The sequence below is a fragment of the Elephantulus edwardii genome, unplaced genomic scaffold (assembly GCF_000299155.1).
Source record: "Elephantulus edwardii isolate Elephantulus edwardi_28Jun2011 unplaced genomic scaffold, EleEdw1.0 scaffold00005, whole genome shotgun sequence".
Taxonomy (NCBI): Eukaryota; Metazoa; Chordata; class Mammalia; order Macroscelidea; family Macroscelididae; genus Elephantulus; species Elephantulus edwardii.
The window spans coordinates 26,241,217-26,256,805 of NW_006399755.1; the positions used below are offsets into that span (position 1 = coordinate 26,241,217).

The following is a 15,589-nucleotide window of genomic DNA, read 5'->3' on the forward strand; positions in this document are numbered from 1 at the left end:
CTTCAGTTTTGGGAGGGGCAGGGGCTTCCTTCTTCGCTTTCGGCGCCATCTTCGTAGAAAAGGCTACAACCTCATTTCTAACAAGTAAGAAGAATGATGCAAAAATCAAAAGATCGACGTGGAAAGTTCTCCGTGGAGACCTTGACTTTGAGCACCTGAGGTAGCAGAGGTTCCAGTGTTTGGCTCTTAATTCTAAAGGAATTGAAAGGATGTGCCTTGAAAGCATAGGGAACAGGGTGCTTCAGAAACAAACAAAAAAAGTGGAACTGGTTTCAGGTGTCATGGCCGCAGCGCCATTTATGGTTCAGTTCTGCTGTGTTAAACTGAAAATGTTTGTGGATTATCTACCAGTCTCTCCCTCCTCCAGTCTTCTGAATGATTTATGCTGATTATCAAATACATTTTTTACTTTCTGCTTTCCAGGCACGTAGTAGTCCTTTGGAGTTACATTTAGTGTAGTGATATGCTTGAGTTAATGAAATGTAAACGAAGTGAACTTCCTGGATGGAAGCTTTTTAAGATAATACCATACTATCCCATACTCAGTACCATTGAGTGGAACTGACTCATAGCTGACTCTCCAGAGGGTTCCCAAGGCTGTAAATTGCAATTCTAAATTCTTGAAGAAGACTGATCATTTTTCTCCTTGAAGCTGCTGGTGGATTTGAACCTCCAGAGTGATGCTGCATTGGGGCTAGCAGTACAGCTCCCTATGGATTATGCCATCAGAAATCCCCCAAGAGGTAGTAGCTAGGACACTACTTCTCAATTTGGGTACTGTTTCAGAAAGTGATTGCATTATCAGCTTGGAATGAAAATGCTGCAGAAGGTAGTTATCAGCAAACTCATGATACCCACGAAGCATGAGTGAGAAAGAAACCTTTATTCTTTAACAAAAGGAGATTCTGGGGGCTATCAGTTATTGCAATCAAGCCCAGGCAATCCCGATTGGTTCTGTAAGTCATGACATTCTTCCTTAACAATTGTTTTTGTTTTTAGCCACCATCAAGTGAGTCCCTGATTCATGATCACCCCAAGCTCGATGAAATGAAAAACCACTTAGCCATGCACTAGCTCTGTGATTTGTAACAGACCTGACTCTTATGATTCATAGGGGTACATTGGTTGATTTTCTGAATTAGATTGTCAGGTCTTTCTTCCTAATTTCTCTTAGTCTGCTGACACGTGCATCAGCGTACCATGGAAACCTACACAAAACCCTCCACTGACATACAGGTAGTATCTGACATGAGAAACACTGGGAATCAAGCCCATGTTTGCAGCACAAAGGGTGAGAATTTCACCACTGAATCACCAGTGCCTCTTTTCTTAAGCTACCTAGAATTAAGGCAACAGTCCACAGTTGAATCCTGAGTGATTATTCCTAGGACTATGACATTAGCATGTTGTTGTTGTTATGTGCCATCGAGTCCTTTCCGACTCATAGCAACCCTATGCACAACAGCTCTAAACCCTGCTCTATCCTGCTCCAACCGCACCGCCTCTGACACACCCATCCCGATTACCCCAGTCACCGAATCAATCCATCTCATAGAGGGTCTTCCCCTCCTGCGCTGTCCCTCCACCCTCCCAAGCATGATGTCTCTCTCCAAGGACCCGTCCCTCCTGGCAACATGTCCAAAGTATGTCAGACGAAGCCCCAGAATCCTTGCCTCCAAGGAGCAGCTTGGTTTAATCCTCTCCAAGATGAATCGGTCTGTTTTCCTGGCAGTCCATGGTACATTCAGTACCCTTCTCCAGCACCACAGCTCAAAAGCATCCACTCTCCTTCTGTCCTCCCTAGTCATTGTCCAACTCTCTGATGCATAACAAGCGATTGCAAAGACTATGACCTGTATCAGGCGCAACTTAGTCTCCAGAGAGACACTGTTGCTCCTGAGTACCTTTGAGAGGTCCCTAACGGCAGACTTTCCCATCGCGATACGCTTTTTGATTTCCTGACTGCTGGTACCAAGAGTGTTGACTGTGGAGCCGAGCAAAGTGAAGCTGTGAACACTCTCAATCTCTTCGTCATCCATCCTGACGCTGCCAATTGGTCCAGTGGCGAGAATCTTTGTCTTCTTGACGTTGAGCCTTAGTCCATACTGAAGGCTGCAGTCCTTGACCCTTCGCAGCAAGTGCATGAGGTCCTCCTCAGTTTCAGCAAGCAGGGTTGTGTCATCTGCATAACGCAGGTTGTTAATAGATCTTCCACCAATCCTGATGCCACAATTCTCCTCATAGAGCCCAGCCTCTCGAATAATCTGCTCTGCATACATGTTGAAAAGGTATGGAGACAGGATGCATCCCTGGCGTACACCCTTCCCTATTTTGAACCATGCAGTGTTACCCTGCTCTGTTCTGACTACTGCCTCTTGGTCCAAGTATAGGTTTTGCATTAGCACAATTAAATGTTCTGGGATTCCCATTCTTCTCAGAGTCAGCCACAGTTTGTTATGATCCACACAGTCAAATGCCTTTGCATAATCAATGAAACACAGATAGACATTCTTCTGGTATTCCCTGCTTTCAGCCAAGATCCATCTAACATCAGCAACGATATCCCTAGTACCACGACCCCTTCTAAACCCAGCCTGGACTTCCGGCAGTTCTCTGCTGATGTGCTGTTCTAATCGTTTTTGGATGATCTTCAGTAGAATCTTGCTTGCATGTGAAATCAATGACACTGTTCTTTAGTTTCCACACTCAGTTGGGTCACCTTTCTTTGGAATGGGAACAAATACAGATCTCTTCCAGTCAGTTGGCCAAGTGGTTGTTCTCCAGATTTCTTGGCACAACTTGGTGAGCACATCCAGGGCAACATCTGTTATCTGAAATACTTCAATTGGTATACCATCTATTCCTGGGGCTTTATTTTTTGCTATTTCCTTCAAAGCAGCTTGAACTTCTTCCTTCATCACCATAGGCTCTTGCTCATATGTTATTTCTTTAAATTCCTCTGTATCTGCCAATTCCTTTCTATATAATGACTCAGTATATTCCTTCCATCTTCTTTTAATACTTCCTGGATCATTTAATATTCTGCCTAAAGCATCCTTGATTACAGCAACTCTAGGTTTGAATCTGTTCTTCAGTTCCTTGAGCTTAAGAAATGCTGAGCGAGTTCGGCCCCTTTGACTTTCTGACTCTAGTTCCTTGCACATTTCATTGTAGTATTTTGCTTTGTCATTCCGAGCAGACATTAGCATACAGCTTAAAAACTAAACAATGCTGCTAAAATTGAAAGAGAATCATTAATTTTCATGATCTTTTTAAAGCAACTATAGTCCAGCTTACTGGAAAAATGGCTGGAACTTATATAGAGACATGGAACTTCTTTTTATAGACATGGAACTCCTAGAAATTTAAGAGGAGGCTGTAATATGAAGGATATCATTACTGGTGTCAGATGGATATCAGATGAAAGCAAAGGATACCAGAAAGATGCCATTGATTATGCAAAGGCATTTGACTGTGTGGATCAACAAGTTATGGGTAACGTTGAGAAGAGTTGTGCTCATGCAAACCGATACATAGACTAAAAAGTAATTGTCCACACAAAAAGAGGGAACATTGTATAACTTAATATTAGGAAAGATGTGCATCATGGTTATATCTCTTTCCCATATCTATTCAATTTGTATGCTGAGCAAATAATTCCAGAAGCCAGACTATTTGAAGAAGAATGTGACATCAGATTAGAAGAAGATTCAACAACTTATGTTATGCAGATGATATAAATTTGCTCCCAGAAAGTGAAGAAAAGCTTCATCACTATTGTGATAGTCGTATCATGAAGTTGTTTCGTGTCAATCAGTTCCTTTAGGTATAGTGACTCTGTGTACTCCTTCCATTTTATTTATTTTTTTTTAAATACTAGTTTATTGACAAAGTTTGTCTACATTGTTTTTCACACCAAATCTTTCTCATTTGCTTCACTCATCCCTCCTTCCACCCATCAAATTGTATGACCCTATGATTAACCATCCTTGACTCCCACTCATCTTCACCCCTCTGTTGCCCCCATGCTCACTCCTCTGCTCCCTCCTTTGATCCTCATACTTGTTCTACAATAATGGTCTTATACCATTTTTGTAGTTATGGGACTGAGTTAGTTCACTCAGCATAATGCTCTCCAGTCCCTCCCAAGTTAGGTAGTAATTTATAAAATCTTTGCTCTTGCATGCTGCATAGTATTCCATCATGTGAATGTACCATGATTTCTCAATCCATTCCATTGTGGTTGGACATTTGGGCTGTTTCCATGTTTTTGTGATGGTGAATAACACTGCTGTGAAGACTGGTGTACAAGTTTCTGTTTGTGCCTCAGTTTTCATTTTCTCAAGGTATATTCCAAGCAGTAGAATAGCTGGGTCATATGAATTTCTATGTTCAGCTTTTTGAGGAAGAACCAAACTGCCTTCCAGAGTGGTTGCACCGTTTTATAATCCCACCAACAATCTAAGAGTGTAAGAATTCCTATCTTCCAGGGTCACCCATTTTGAATAATATTGCATGAGTTCCTTGTTTTCCAATGCAGTGTAGTATTCCATTGTGTGAATATACCACAGCTTTTATATCCATTTGTTTGTTGATGGGCACTTGGATTGTTTCCAACTCTTTGCTGTTTAGGACAAAGCCATGATAAACATGGGTGCGCATATATCTGCTTGGATGTAGGTTATGGTCTCTTTAGGATATATTCCCAGTAGTGGAATTGCTGGGTCAAATGGCATCTCTATTTGCAACTTTTTGAGAAAGTGCCACACCACTTTCCACAGTGGTTGCACCATTTTACACTCCCACCAACATTTCTTCATGGAGGACATTATGCTGAGTGAAATATCCCAGTCACAAAAAGACAAATACCGCATAGTGCCACTGCTGTAGAATGGGACTGACATTAGGGTTGGGGTCAGATTGAGAAAAACTGGATAGATGATGCATACGGCATTGAAACAGATGAGTGAGAGAACAGTTTAAAAGCGATATATGATAAGGTATTATGGTTATCACAAGAGTCCAGAGTTAAGGTTGCATAGTGGAGTGTACTCGGGGTGGGAGCGGGGGCAGGGGTTGTATACCAATGAAGGAATTTTTCTTTTACTTTTCAAAGAGAGGAGCAAACTGCAGGAGAGGCTTGGGCTGGGAGAAAAGTGCAACAATGAATGAATGGAAATCCAAAATCTCTGTAAGTGTTCACTAAAGTTAATTTAAAAAAGGGGGAGGTGAAAGAGTTCCTATCTTTCCACATTCTCTCCAAAGTTATTACTTGCTGTCCTGTTAAACTTTGTCTCTGCTACTGGAGTGAGATGGTATTTAATTTTCTTTTGATGCTTCTTGGGACAGTCAACATTCAACCCATGGCAACCTTAAATGGTGCAACTCGAGACTTGAATTTGTTCTTCATTTCCTTCAGCTTAAGAAATGCTTAGTGAGTTCAGCTTTATTAATTTCCCAACTCCAGCTCTTTGCACATATCATTATAATACTTTACTCTTTCAGAGCTGCACTTTGAAATCTTCTGTCCAACTCCTTAGCTTCCTGCTTTCTTGTCTGTTTCACACAAGTGCAGTAAGAGGCTAGTCTAGAGTATGGCAGGGTCACAGATCTGTCCAGACCCCAGGCTATTATTTTCAGCTGTCTTTCATGCTGTCCTCCAAAAGGGCCACTCAAGCCAGGTTTATATTTAGGAAGCAAGAAGATGAAGAGGGAAGGGGAGGGTGTTCCTTCCCTTTAAGGATATTACATCACAGAACTACATGCATTTGATTGGCCAATTCTTCATTACATCATCATACTTAGTGTTTAGAGTGGAAAATGAAGTATTTATTAACTAAATATTAGCTAAAAACTGAAGTCCATATTACTAAGAAAGAAAGGAACAACAGAATTAATGGCTTATCTAGAAATCGTTGGTTAGTTGAACATTGTAGCTATTTATTACCAAATCCCTTGATTGACATAAGGAATCTTGGCAGTACATTGATTAATTGCTTTTCTGCTAGCTTAACTAAACCCCTCTAAGGGAGCGCTCACAGTATTTTCTGTAGGGAACTGTGCTTTCAATTCAAATGTGGTGTCTCTCTAGAAGTTTCAATCCACCAGAGGTTCCATGAAAGAAAGATACACAACCTCTTCCTGTATGATTTACAGCCTCAGAAAACTCCCTGGAGGGTCAGTTATGAGTTGGTTCTAATTCCATGGTAATGAGTTAGCGTGGGTGATTTAACCAAATTATTCAGTGGCTCCATGAAAGAAAAAGCAGTTTATTTGCTTCTGCAAACATTACAGCCTCAGAAACCTTATAGTGCACTTAAATTCTATTCTCTAGGCTCACTTGGAGTAAAAAATGACTCACCAGCACACAACAGCAATGCAGTAGACATAGCATAGATAGACTAATCATATCAGTGCTTCACTGAGATAATTACTGTAATAATTCAAAGGCAGATTGCCACTATACCACTTTGGCAGGATATCCATGGTTAAGGATCTTGTCTCTCACTATTGTGCTGTAACCATGATGTTCAAGAAAATGGAAATGTAGTTTAAGCAATTTACATTCATTTAGTACCTTCACTCTTGCAAATCCAACAAGAAAGTCTGGGTGATCTGCTTCACAAAACCAGTCAATGAAAATTCTGAGGATCCCAGTGGTGCCTGATTGGCAAGCTATCACAGAGATGGTGCAAGTCTGAGCAGTGTTCTATTTGTTTGTGTATGAAGTTACCAGGAGTAGGAGAGCAACCTGATCACAGTGAACAACAAGTAGTGAGCACCTAGCGTGCATTTCCTCCTTGGAGCCTTGCAGCTATCCTGTGTGGTTTTACAGACTAGAAAACAGAAGAGGTTAAGTACATGATTTACATACAGTCAAGGGGAAAGTCAACACTTATACCAGGTTTTCCGACTCTCAAGTCCAGGTTCTTTCCAAGGGTGACTATTAAGGCAGGAAATAAATCACTCACCTACTTAACAAAATGTCTTTGGCCAAGAGCCAATTACTTTACAAAGGACACTGAGTTTTTCTAGTGACTTGTCTTTTTACATCTGGTTCCCACGTCAATACGATTAAACTCAAAGTAGAAAATTCTCTGTGTGCTAGGCACTGAAGGAACAATGATATCTAAGGCAATCCTCTTTCTCAAACTTCTGTGAATCTAAGCCATTGGCTAGGAAATATGGGTGGTGCAAATAGTTCACATATAAGCTGCTAACTAGAATGTTGTTTTTGTTATGGGCCATTGAGTCGTTTGCGACTCATAGTGACCCTATGTACAAGAGCCCTAAATGCTGTTCTATCCTGTGCCAACCTCCCTGTCTCAAACACATTCATTCCCACCACTCACAGAATTGATCCATCTCATCGAAGGTCTTCCTCTCCTGCACTGTCCCTCTACTCTCCCAAACATAATGTCCCTCTCCAAGGACCAGTCCCTCCTTGCAACATGCCCAAAGTATGTCAGACAAAGCTTCAGAATCCTTGACTCCAGGGAACATTCTGGCTTCACCCTCTCCAGGACAAACCTGTTTGTTCTCCTAGCAGTCCATGGTATATTCAACAATCTTCTCCAGCACCACAACTCAAAGGCATCAATTATCTTTCTATCATACCTATTCACTGTCCAACTCTCCAATACATAGCACGTAATTACAAAGACTATAGCCCAGATCAGGCGCACCTTAGTCACCAGCCTGACATCGCTGCACTTCAGTACTCTTGAGAGGTCCTTCACAGCTGACTTTCCCAATGCAATTCTTCTCCTGATTTCCTGGCTGCTGTTACCAAGAGTGTTGACTGTGGAACTAAGTAAACAAAAACTGTTAACTATCTCAATCTCTTCACCATCCATAGTGATGCTGCCAATTGGCCCAGTGGTGAGAATCTTTGTTTTCTTCATATTGAGCTTCAATCCATATTGAAGACTGGAGTCCTTGACCTTCTGCAGCAAGCGCTTCAGGTCCTCCTCTGTTTCAGCGAGCAGGGTTGTGTCATCTGCATAACACATGTTGTTGACGATTCTTCCACCAATCCTGATGCCACATTCCTCCTCATACAGTTCAGCATCTCAGATGACCTGTTCTGCATACAGATTGAAAAGGTATGGAGACAAAATATATCCCTGACGGACCCCTTTCTTGATTTTGAACCATCCAGTGTCTCCCAGCTCTGTTCTGATGACTGCCTCTTGGTCCAAGTATAGGTTTTGCATTAGCACAATCAAATGTTCTGGGATTCCTATTCTTCTCAGAGTTAGCCATAGATTGTTGTGATCCACACAGTCAAAAGCCTTTGCATAGTCAATGAAGCACAGACAGACAACTAGAATGTTAGAGGCTCGAATTCACCCAAAGGTGCCTTGCCAGAAAGGACTGCTGGTCAAGAATTTTACTCACCATTGAAAATCCTATGGAGAACAGTTTTACTCTGAGACACATGGAGTGACCATGAATTGTCATCATTTAACAAGTGGTGCTGGTGGGCATAAGACATCTATCAAAAGTACAGAACTTTGATCACTGGTTCTTACACTTTCATTGTCATTGTAATGTACCATCAAATCAGAACAAATCCAAGCTGGCCCTCTGGCAGATTATCAGAGGCAGTTAATCACACAGGAGAAGATTACCCATCCTTCCCCCACAGAGCAGCTGATAGATTTGAACCATGTGCCTTTGGGGTTGCAGAGTAGCCCTTGCCAGTAGGCCACCAGAGAAAGCCAGATTCCTTGGGCATAATTTCAATTATATATATATAATGCAAGGTCCAGCTGTGACCTGTGGCAGCACTGCAGGATAGGGCCCTGAGAGAGCCTTCTGGTTGAGGAATGTGACCGGCAGAAAAAGAAGGTATCAAAAGAAGATGGAGTGAATACACAGAATCACTGTATCAAAGAGAATTGGTCAACAATGAAATATTTCCACAAGTACCATATGATCAAGAGCCAACGATAAGGAAGGAAGAAGTTCAAGCTGTACTGAATACATTGGCAAAAAACAAGGCTCCAGGAATCGATGGGATACCAACTGACATGTTTGAACTAACAGATGCAGTTTGCGATGTACTCACCAGTCTATGCCACAAATTTGGAGGACAGCTTTCTGGCCAGCTGACTAGAAGGGATCCTTATTTGTTTCCACTCCCAAGAAAGATTATCTAAAAGAATGTGGAAATTATTGAACAATATTATTACTATCACAAGCAAGCAAAATATTGCTGAAAATTATCCAAAGATGGCTAGAACAGTATACAGATAAATGCAAGTTCAAGCTGGCTTTAGAAGAGACCATGGCATAAGGGATATCACTGCTAATGTCAGATGAATCCTGGCTAAAAGCAGATAATACCAGAAGAATATCTGTTTGTTCTTTATTGATTATGCAAAACATTTGATTATATGGATCATAACAATTTATGGCTAACATTGAGAAGAATGGGAATTCCAAACACTTAATTGTGGTCACTCAAAACCTGTACTTAGGCAAAGAAGCTGTTGCCTAAAAAGAGCAAGAAAACATTGCACAGTTCAAAATTAAGAAATATCTATTCGGGTTAAACACCTATTCAATACTCAATCTGTATGCTGAGCTAATCATTTAAGAAGCTGGTCTATGTGGCATTGGGATCAGAGGAAGACTCATCAACAACCTATGTTATGCATATGACAAAAACTTGACAACTGAAAATGAAGAGGACTTGTGCTTGCTGCAACAGATCAAAGATTACAGCCTTCAATATGGATTACATCTCAAGGTCAAGAAAACAAAAATTCTCACCAGTGGAATTATAGACAACATCATGATAGATGGAGAAAAGATTGAAATTGTCAATGATTTAGACTTACTTGGATCCATAATCAATATCCTTGGGTATTGCCTGGGAAAGTCTGTAGTCAGAGACCTGTCCAAATTACTGAGGAGTAATAATGTCAATTCAAAGATTACAGTACTCCTGATTCAGGCCATAGCATTTCCAATCACTTGTTATGCATCTGAGAGCTGGACATTGAATAAGTCAGACAGAAGTGATGCCTTTGAACTTTGCTGTTAGAGAAGTGTTTTGTCAAAAGAAAAAGCAGGTATGTCTTGGATAAAAAGTACCAGAGTGCTCCTTGAAGGCAATGTAAACAAAGCTTTGTCTCAGTTACTTTGGGCATATTGTTAGGAGAGGCTAATCCTTGGAAAGGGACATCATGCTTTAAAAGATGAAGGATTGGCCAAAGAGGAAGACGACCATCAACGAGATGGATTGAAACCATGACTGTAGTAGTGGGCTAAAGTTTGTCAGAAATGATGAGGATGACACAGGATAGGAACACGGTTCAGATCTGTTGTTCATAGGGTCACTATTTGTTGTATTTGACTCGATGGCACCTAATGACAGTGAAGTCTTATAGACATCAGAATACTTGAGAGTAGGGCCCAGGAGCCCATATTTTTTAAAAAAAAGTATAATGATTCTTAATCTCTCTGCCAAACCCTACTTTTTTTTTCTTTTTTTTTTTTTTTGCTGGTGTGCCCAAATTTATTGAAAATATTACAGCACAGCAAACAGACTCAAACGGCTCCACGTGGTGTTTTGAAATTCATCTCAACTGTGGGCTGAGTGACCTGGAGGTTGGACAGACTGCCAAAGTCCAAGAGTTTCAGCATTTCCTTAGTATCAGGATCTACTTAAATGATCTCCTGATCCAGGGCTGAAACCTCTGTTACATAATTATCTCTCCTTTCTCTCTCCTCCTCCTGCAGCTTAATGGAGATGCCCCTCACAGGCTCTCTCTGAATCCGCTTCATCAGATGTATGACATAGCCTGCTATCTTGTTCCGGAGTTTCTTGCTGTGAATAATGGCGATCTCCTCGCACACGCGCTTGTTGGTGTGGAAATCATTACCCAGGCGCGTGTAGTATTTCTCAATGATAACCCCGGCCGCCTTCTTCACGGTTTTGGTGCGAAAGCGGCCCATGTTGGCAGGTCCTTGGTGAAAGAGAGCCAAACCCTACTTTTTATAAATAGATGCTTTACTATTATAGAGCCTAAGTACTGTTACAAAGTGTTATTGAGCAATTATGAGTCACAGTGACTTTTATGTACAAATAGGACAAAGCACTTTTTGGTGCCATCCTCACAATGGCTACTGTGCTTAAACCCAGTGTTGCAGGCACTGTGCCAGTCCACCTTGTTGAGACGTATCTCTTTACCGAGCACGATTTCTTCTCAGAAAACTGGCTCCTCTTGATACTATGACTAAAGTATGTGAGATGAAGTCTTGCTATCCTCATTTCGAGGGGGCATTACCACCGAGTTGCTAAGAAAGATGTGTTTGTTCTTTTTACAAGCCATCATGTTTTCAATAGTCTTTGCCATTATTGTGATTCAAAAACATTAGTTCTTTTTTGGCTTTTGTTACGCATTTTCCAGTGCATAAGAGAATGGCTTGGGTCACCTTAGTCCTCAAAGTGACATCCTTGCTGCTTATTACTTTTTTTCTTGTTTAAAATTTATTGAGATTTTATTGTTAGTTTATAAATAACTTGGATTTACATTCATTCAGTGTTGTATCCTCATTGTCCCCCTCCCCCCAGTTCATTTTTTCTTTAGAAAAAAAGTTCTTTCATTGTTATGCAGTCCCTCCCCTCCCACAGACCAGTTTACCATGCAGCTCTTATTCTGGGCTCTTGTCACATAATCATCTTTCCTTTTATACAGTTCTCTCCATTGTCCATTTCAATACTGTGTACATTATTTATTCCCTTTTCTTAGATTCCCCCCAATCACTCTGTCAGTCCCGTTTTATAACAATAGCATTGTGCAGTATTTGTCTTTTTGTGACTGAGATATTTCACTCAGCATAATGTCCTCCATGGTCACCCATTTTGTATATTTCATGAGCTCTTTGTTTTTCAGTGCTGCATAATATTCCACTGTGTGAATATGCCACAACTTCCCTCTCCATTTATTTTTTGCTGGACACTTGGGTTGTTTCCAACTCTTTGGTATTGTGAACAAAGCAGCAGTAAACATAGCTATGCATTATGATGACAATTTTCAATACCAACGCCCTGCATCAGTTCTCCTCCATCTCGTTCAACTCTGTGGAAGTAACTCTTAGTGTTTTGGCTGCTTATTACTTAAAAGAGGTCCTCTGTAGCAGATTTGCTTAATGAACTATGTCATTTAATTTCTTGACTAATACTTCTGTGGACTCAAGCAAAACCTTGAAAACATCTATCTTTTCTCCTTTTATTGTAATGCTGCTTATTAGTACAGTTGTGAGGATTTATGCTTTTTTTACTATTACAGTAAATAAAATTACTAGTTTCATAGATTTTTTTTTCCAAAAAGAAGAGTGAACTGGGCGGGGGGCGGTTGGGCAGGGAAAAAAGTGCAACAATGAATGGATATCCAAGTCTCTAAACTTTCATTAAAATTAATAATAATGAAAAAGAAATTTTATAATTATATGTTATTATAGTAGTTGTATACTACCTGTTTCTCTGAGGGGCTCAAATATAGAACACTGTTTACACAATTCTGATGCACAATTAAAATGCCCCTCTGAGAGTGGAACAGCATTTCTTATTCTTTTAATTGTTATAAAAAGAAGTGCTAAAGGGACCATATGATCTTATTTATATTCCATCCAAACTATTAACAATTACTTAGTCTTATAACATCTAGCTATTTTAGATTGGTTATTGAGACAATGGTGGTTCCCTTTTCAAAGTTGCTCGTGGTGACTGCGGAAATTTGAGAGGCACAAAGGCTGTAGTATATCAGCCATCATCTGAACTCAGATTCTCCATAGCCAAGGAACTTTAAATCATAAAGTTAAAATTTTACTTCAGGTCTTTGCCTATTATAATATTATCAATGTGCAATAAATCCACTATGTCTTAAATCTCACTAGAATTATGCTTAACCTTCTCACCCCCTCGGAATTTAGGCTAGCTTTCTTTAGCTTTCTTCCCACTCAGCAGTGAATGGAATGCTCTGAAGATGCACTCTGCTTAATAGACACAACAGCTGCCAAGCAGGCTTACTGGCAACTTATTTAAATTTTTAATCATTATGGCAGAGGAACACAGAAGGAAAGAACTATATAAAATTTCCCACAAGTGTAGTAATAAAAATATCCAAACAGTTATGGAAGAACCAATATAACCATTTTCCATTTTATGGAAATAAGTTTTCCTGGGAACGCTGAATATTTTATATCTTCATTTTGGGGAAAAAAAACCAACCTGACAAACAAACAACTTCTAAGGCATTGGATATATATTTAATTTAGTATGATGATTAACAGATATAAAATTTCCTTTAAAATATTTCCCCATTATAATAAAAAACGTTAAATTAGAACAGGAATTGATTTAGATATCCTAGTCTTATAATTCTTTATGCCAAAAATCCAAGAGTTCTTTTGACGTCTCACTCACATATGCTATTTCTAAGCCATCAGGAAATTCACTCTACCTTTAAAGATATCCGTATTTGATCACTTCTCATCACTTCCACTCTGGTTCAAATTGTCATTATTTCTTTTCTAGAAGAATGGAGAAGCAATCAACTGAAATGGAAACGACTTCAGCTGGAGATGATTGTAGAGGGAACTCTGGTGGTTGTTCTGAATTCACTGCAGTGAGTTTATTGGAGTTGTATTTGGTTCCTAGCAGTTGACTGTGAGAGAGTTCTCGCGGCATTGTGGGTAAGGAGTTGTATTGCTAACTCAGAGCTTCCCAACCAAGATCAACTAGAAGGGCAGGTGATTTGAATTCACTGGCTGTTCCCAGGGAGCAAGATGAGCAGCAATCTCTTCTCATGCTATTTACAGCCTCTATGAACCCTCTGGAAGGTCAGCTATGAGTCATTTCATTCCAACTTGACAGCACATAACAACAATAATATAGGTTCTAAATACTTTCTAATTGCTATCTGTAATCTTTGCACATAACAACAACATCAATATTGAAAAATTATCCATAAACAGATGACTTATTGTTAGATTTCTCACCTTTTATTCTGTTGTTGTTGTTATGTGCCATCGATTCACTTATGACTCATAACAACCCTATGTACAAGAGCTCTAAACGTCGTTCTATCCTGTGCCAACCTAGCCATCCCAAACACACTAATTCCCACCACTCCAGTAACAGAATCGATTCATCTCATCGAAGGTCTTCCTCTCCTTTGCTGCCCCTCCACACTACCAAACATGATGTCCCTCTCCAAGGACCAGTCCCTCCTTGCAACATGCCCAAAGTATGTCAGACAAAGCTTCAGAATCCTTGACTCCACGGAGCATTCCAGATTTACCTTCTCCAGGACAAACCTGTTTGTTCTCCAAGCAGTCCATGGTATATTCAACACTTTTCTTCAGCACCACAGCTCAAAAGGCATCAATTATCTTTCTATCATCCCTATTCACTGTCCAACTCTAGCATGTAATTGCGAAGATCAGGTGCACCTTAGCCTCCAGCCTGACATCGTTGCTCTTCAGTACTCTTGAGAGGTCCCTCACAGCTGACTTACTCAATGCAATTTGTCTCTTGATTTCCTGGCTGCTGTTACCAAGAGTGTTGATTGTGGAGCCAAGTAAACTAAAACTGGTAACTATCTCAATCTCTTCACCATCCATAGTGATGCTGCCAATTGGCCCAGTGGTGAGAATCTTTGTTTTCTTGATATTGAGCTTCAATCCATATTGAAGACTGCAGTCCTTGACCTTCTGCAGCAAGCACTTTAGGTACCCTCCGTTTCAGCAAGCAGGGTTGTATAATCTGCATAACGCAGGTTGTTGGTGACCCTCCCACCAATCCTGATGCCATATTCCTCCTCGTACAGCTCAGCATCTCGGATGATCTGTTCTGCATACAGATTGAAAAGATATGAAGACAAAATATATCCCTGACGGACCCCTTTCTTGATTTTGAACCATCCAGTGTCTCCCAGCTCTGTTCTGATGACTGCCTATTGGTTCAAGTATAGTTTTTGCATTAGCACAATCAAATGTTCTGGGATTCCCATTCTTCTCAGAGTCAGCCACAGCTTTTTTCCTCCTCACCTTTTATTCTAGAGACCTGGATTCATTCCTAGGCCACTGTACCTCAGGCATGCTTGCCACCTATCTGAAGTGGACCTTTGTTTGTTGTAACGATATTGAACAAAGATGAAGAAAGATCTGGAGAATTCTGAATATTAGCAATTGATAACATTTGAATGACAATAGGCTGGTTTGCAAATGATCGTGGAATAGTGCAGGGTCAGGAAGCTTTCTAAACATTATGAAAAGCAGGTTTCTAAAGCAGTGCTAACTGTTCATACATGGGGTCACGATGAGTCAGAGCAACTTAACGGCAGTAACACAATATCTATAACGACATAACGAACCCATAGCCATGTGAGAGTACTGAAAAAATTTGTAAATCAAAGTTGCTGTAATACTTTATTCCTTTTTAAAAATATTTTTTATTGGGAAAAACATATTAGGGGTACAAGGAGGTGAAGGTTGGGGGCAGAAGGGTGAGGATGGGCCAGGATGCAGTTGCAGAGCTGCACAGTTTGGTCGGTGGGGGGAGCAGGTGAAG

The 15,589-nt window shown here is 40.4% G+C and overlaps 1 protein-coding gene across 1 annotated transcript in view; it reads right to left on the minus strand.

The window, feature by feature from the left end:
- RAVER2 (ribonucleoprotein, PTB-binding 2) overlaps positions 1-10,968 on the minus strand; it is a 157,913-nt gene extending 146,945 nt beyond the window's left edge. The window contains 1 exon segment of the mRNA XM_006879842.1: positions 10,774-10,968. Coding sequence (XP_006879904.1) covers positions 10,774-10,968 — 195 coding nt within the window.
- Positions 10,969-15,589: the final 4,621 nt, after the last annotated feature.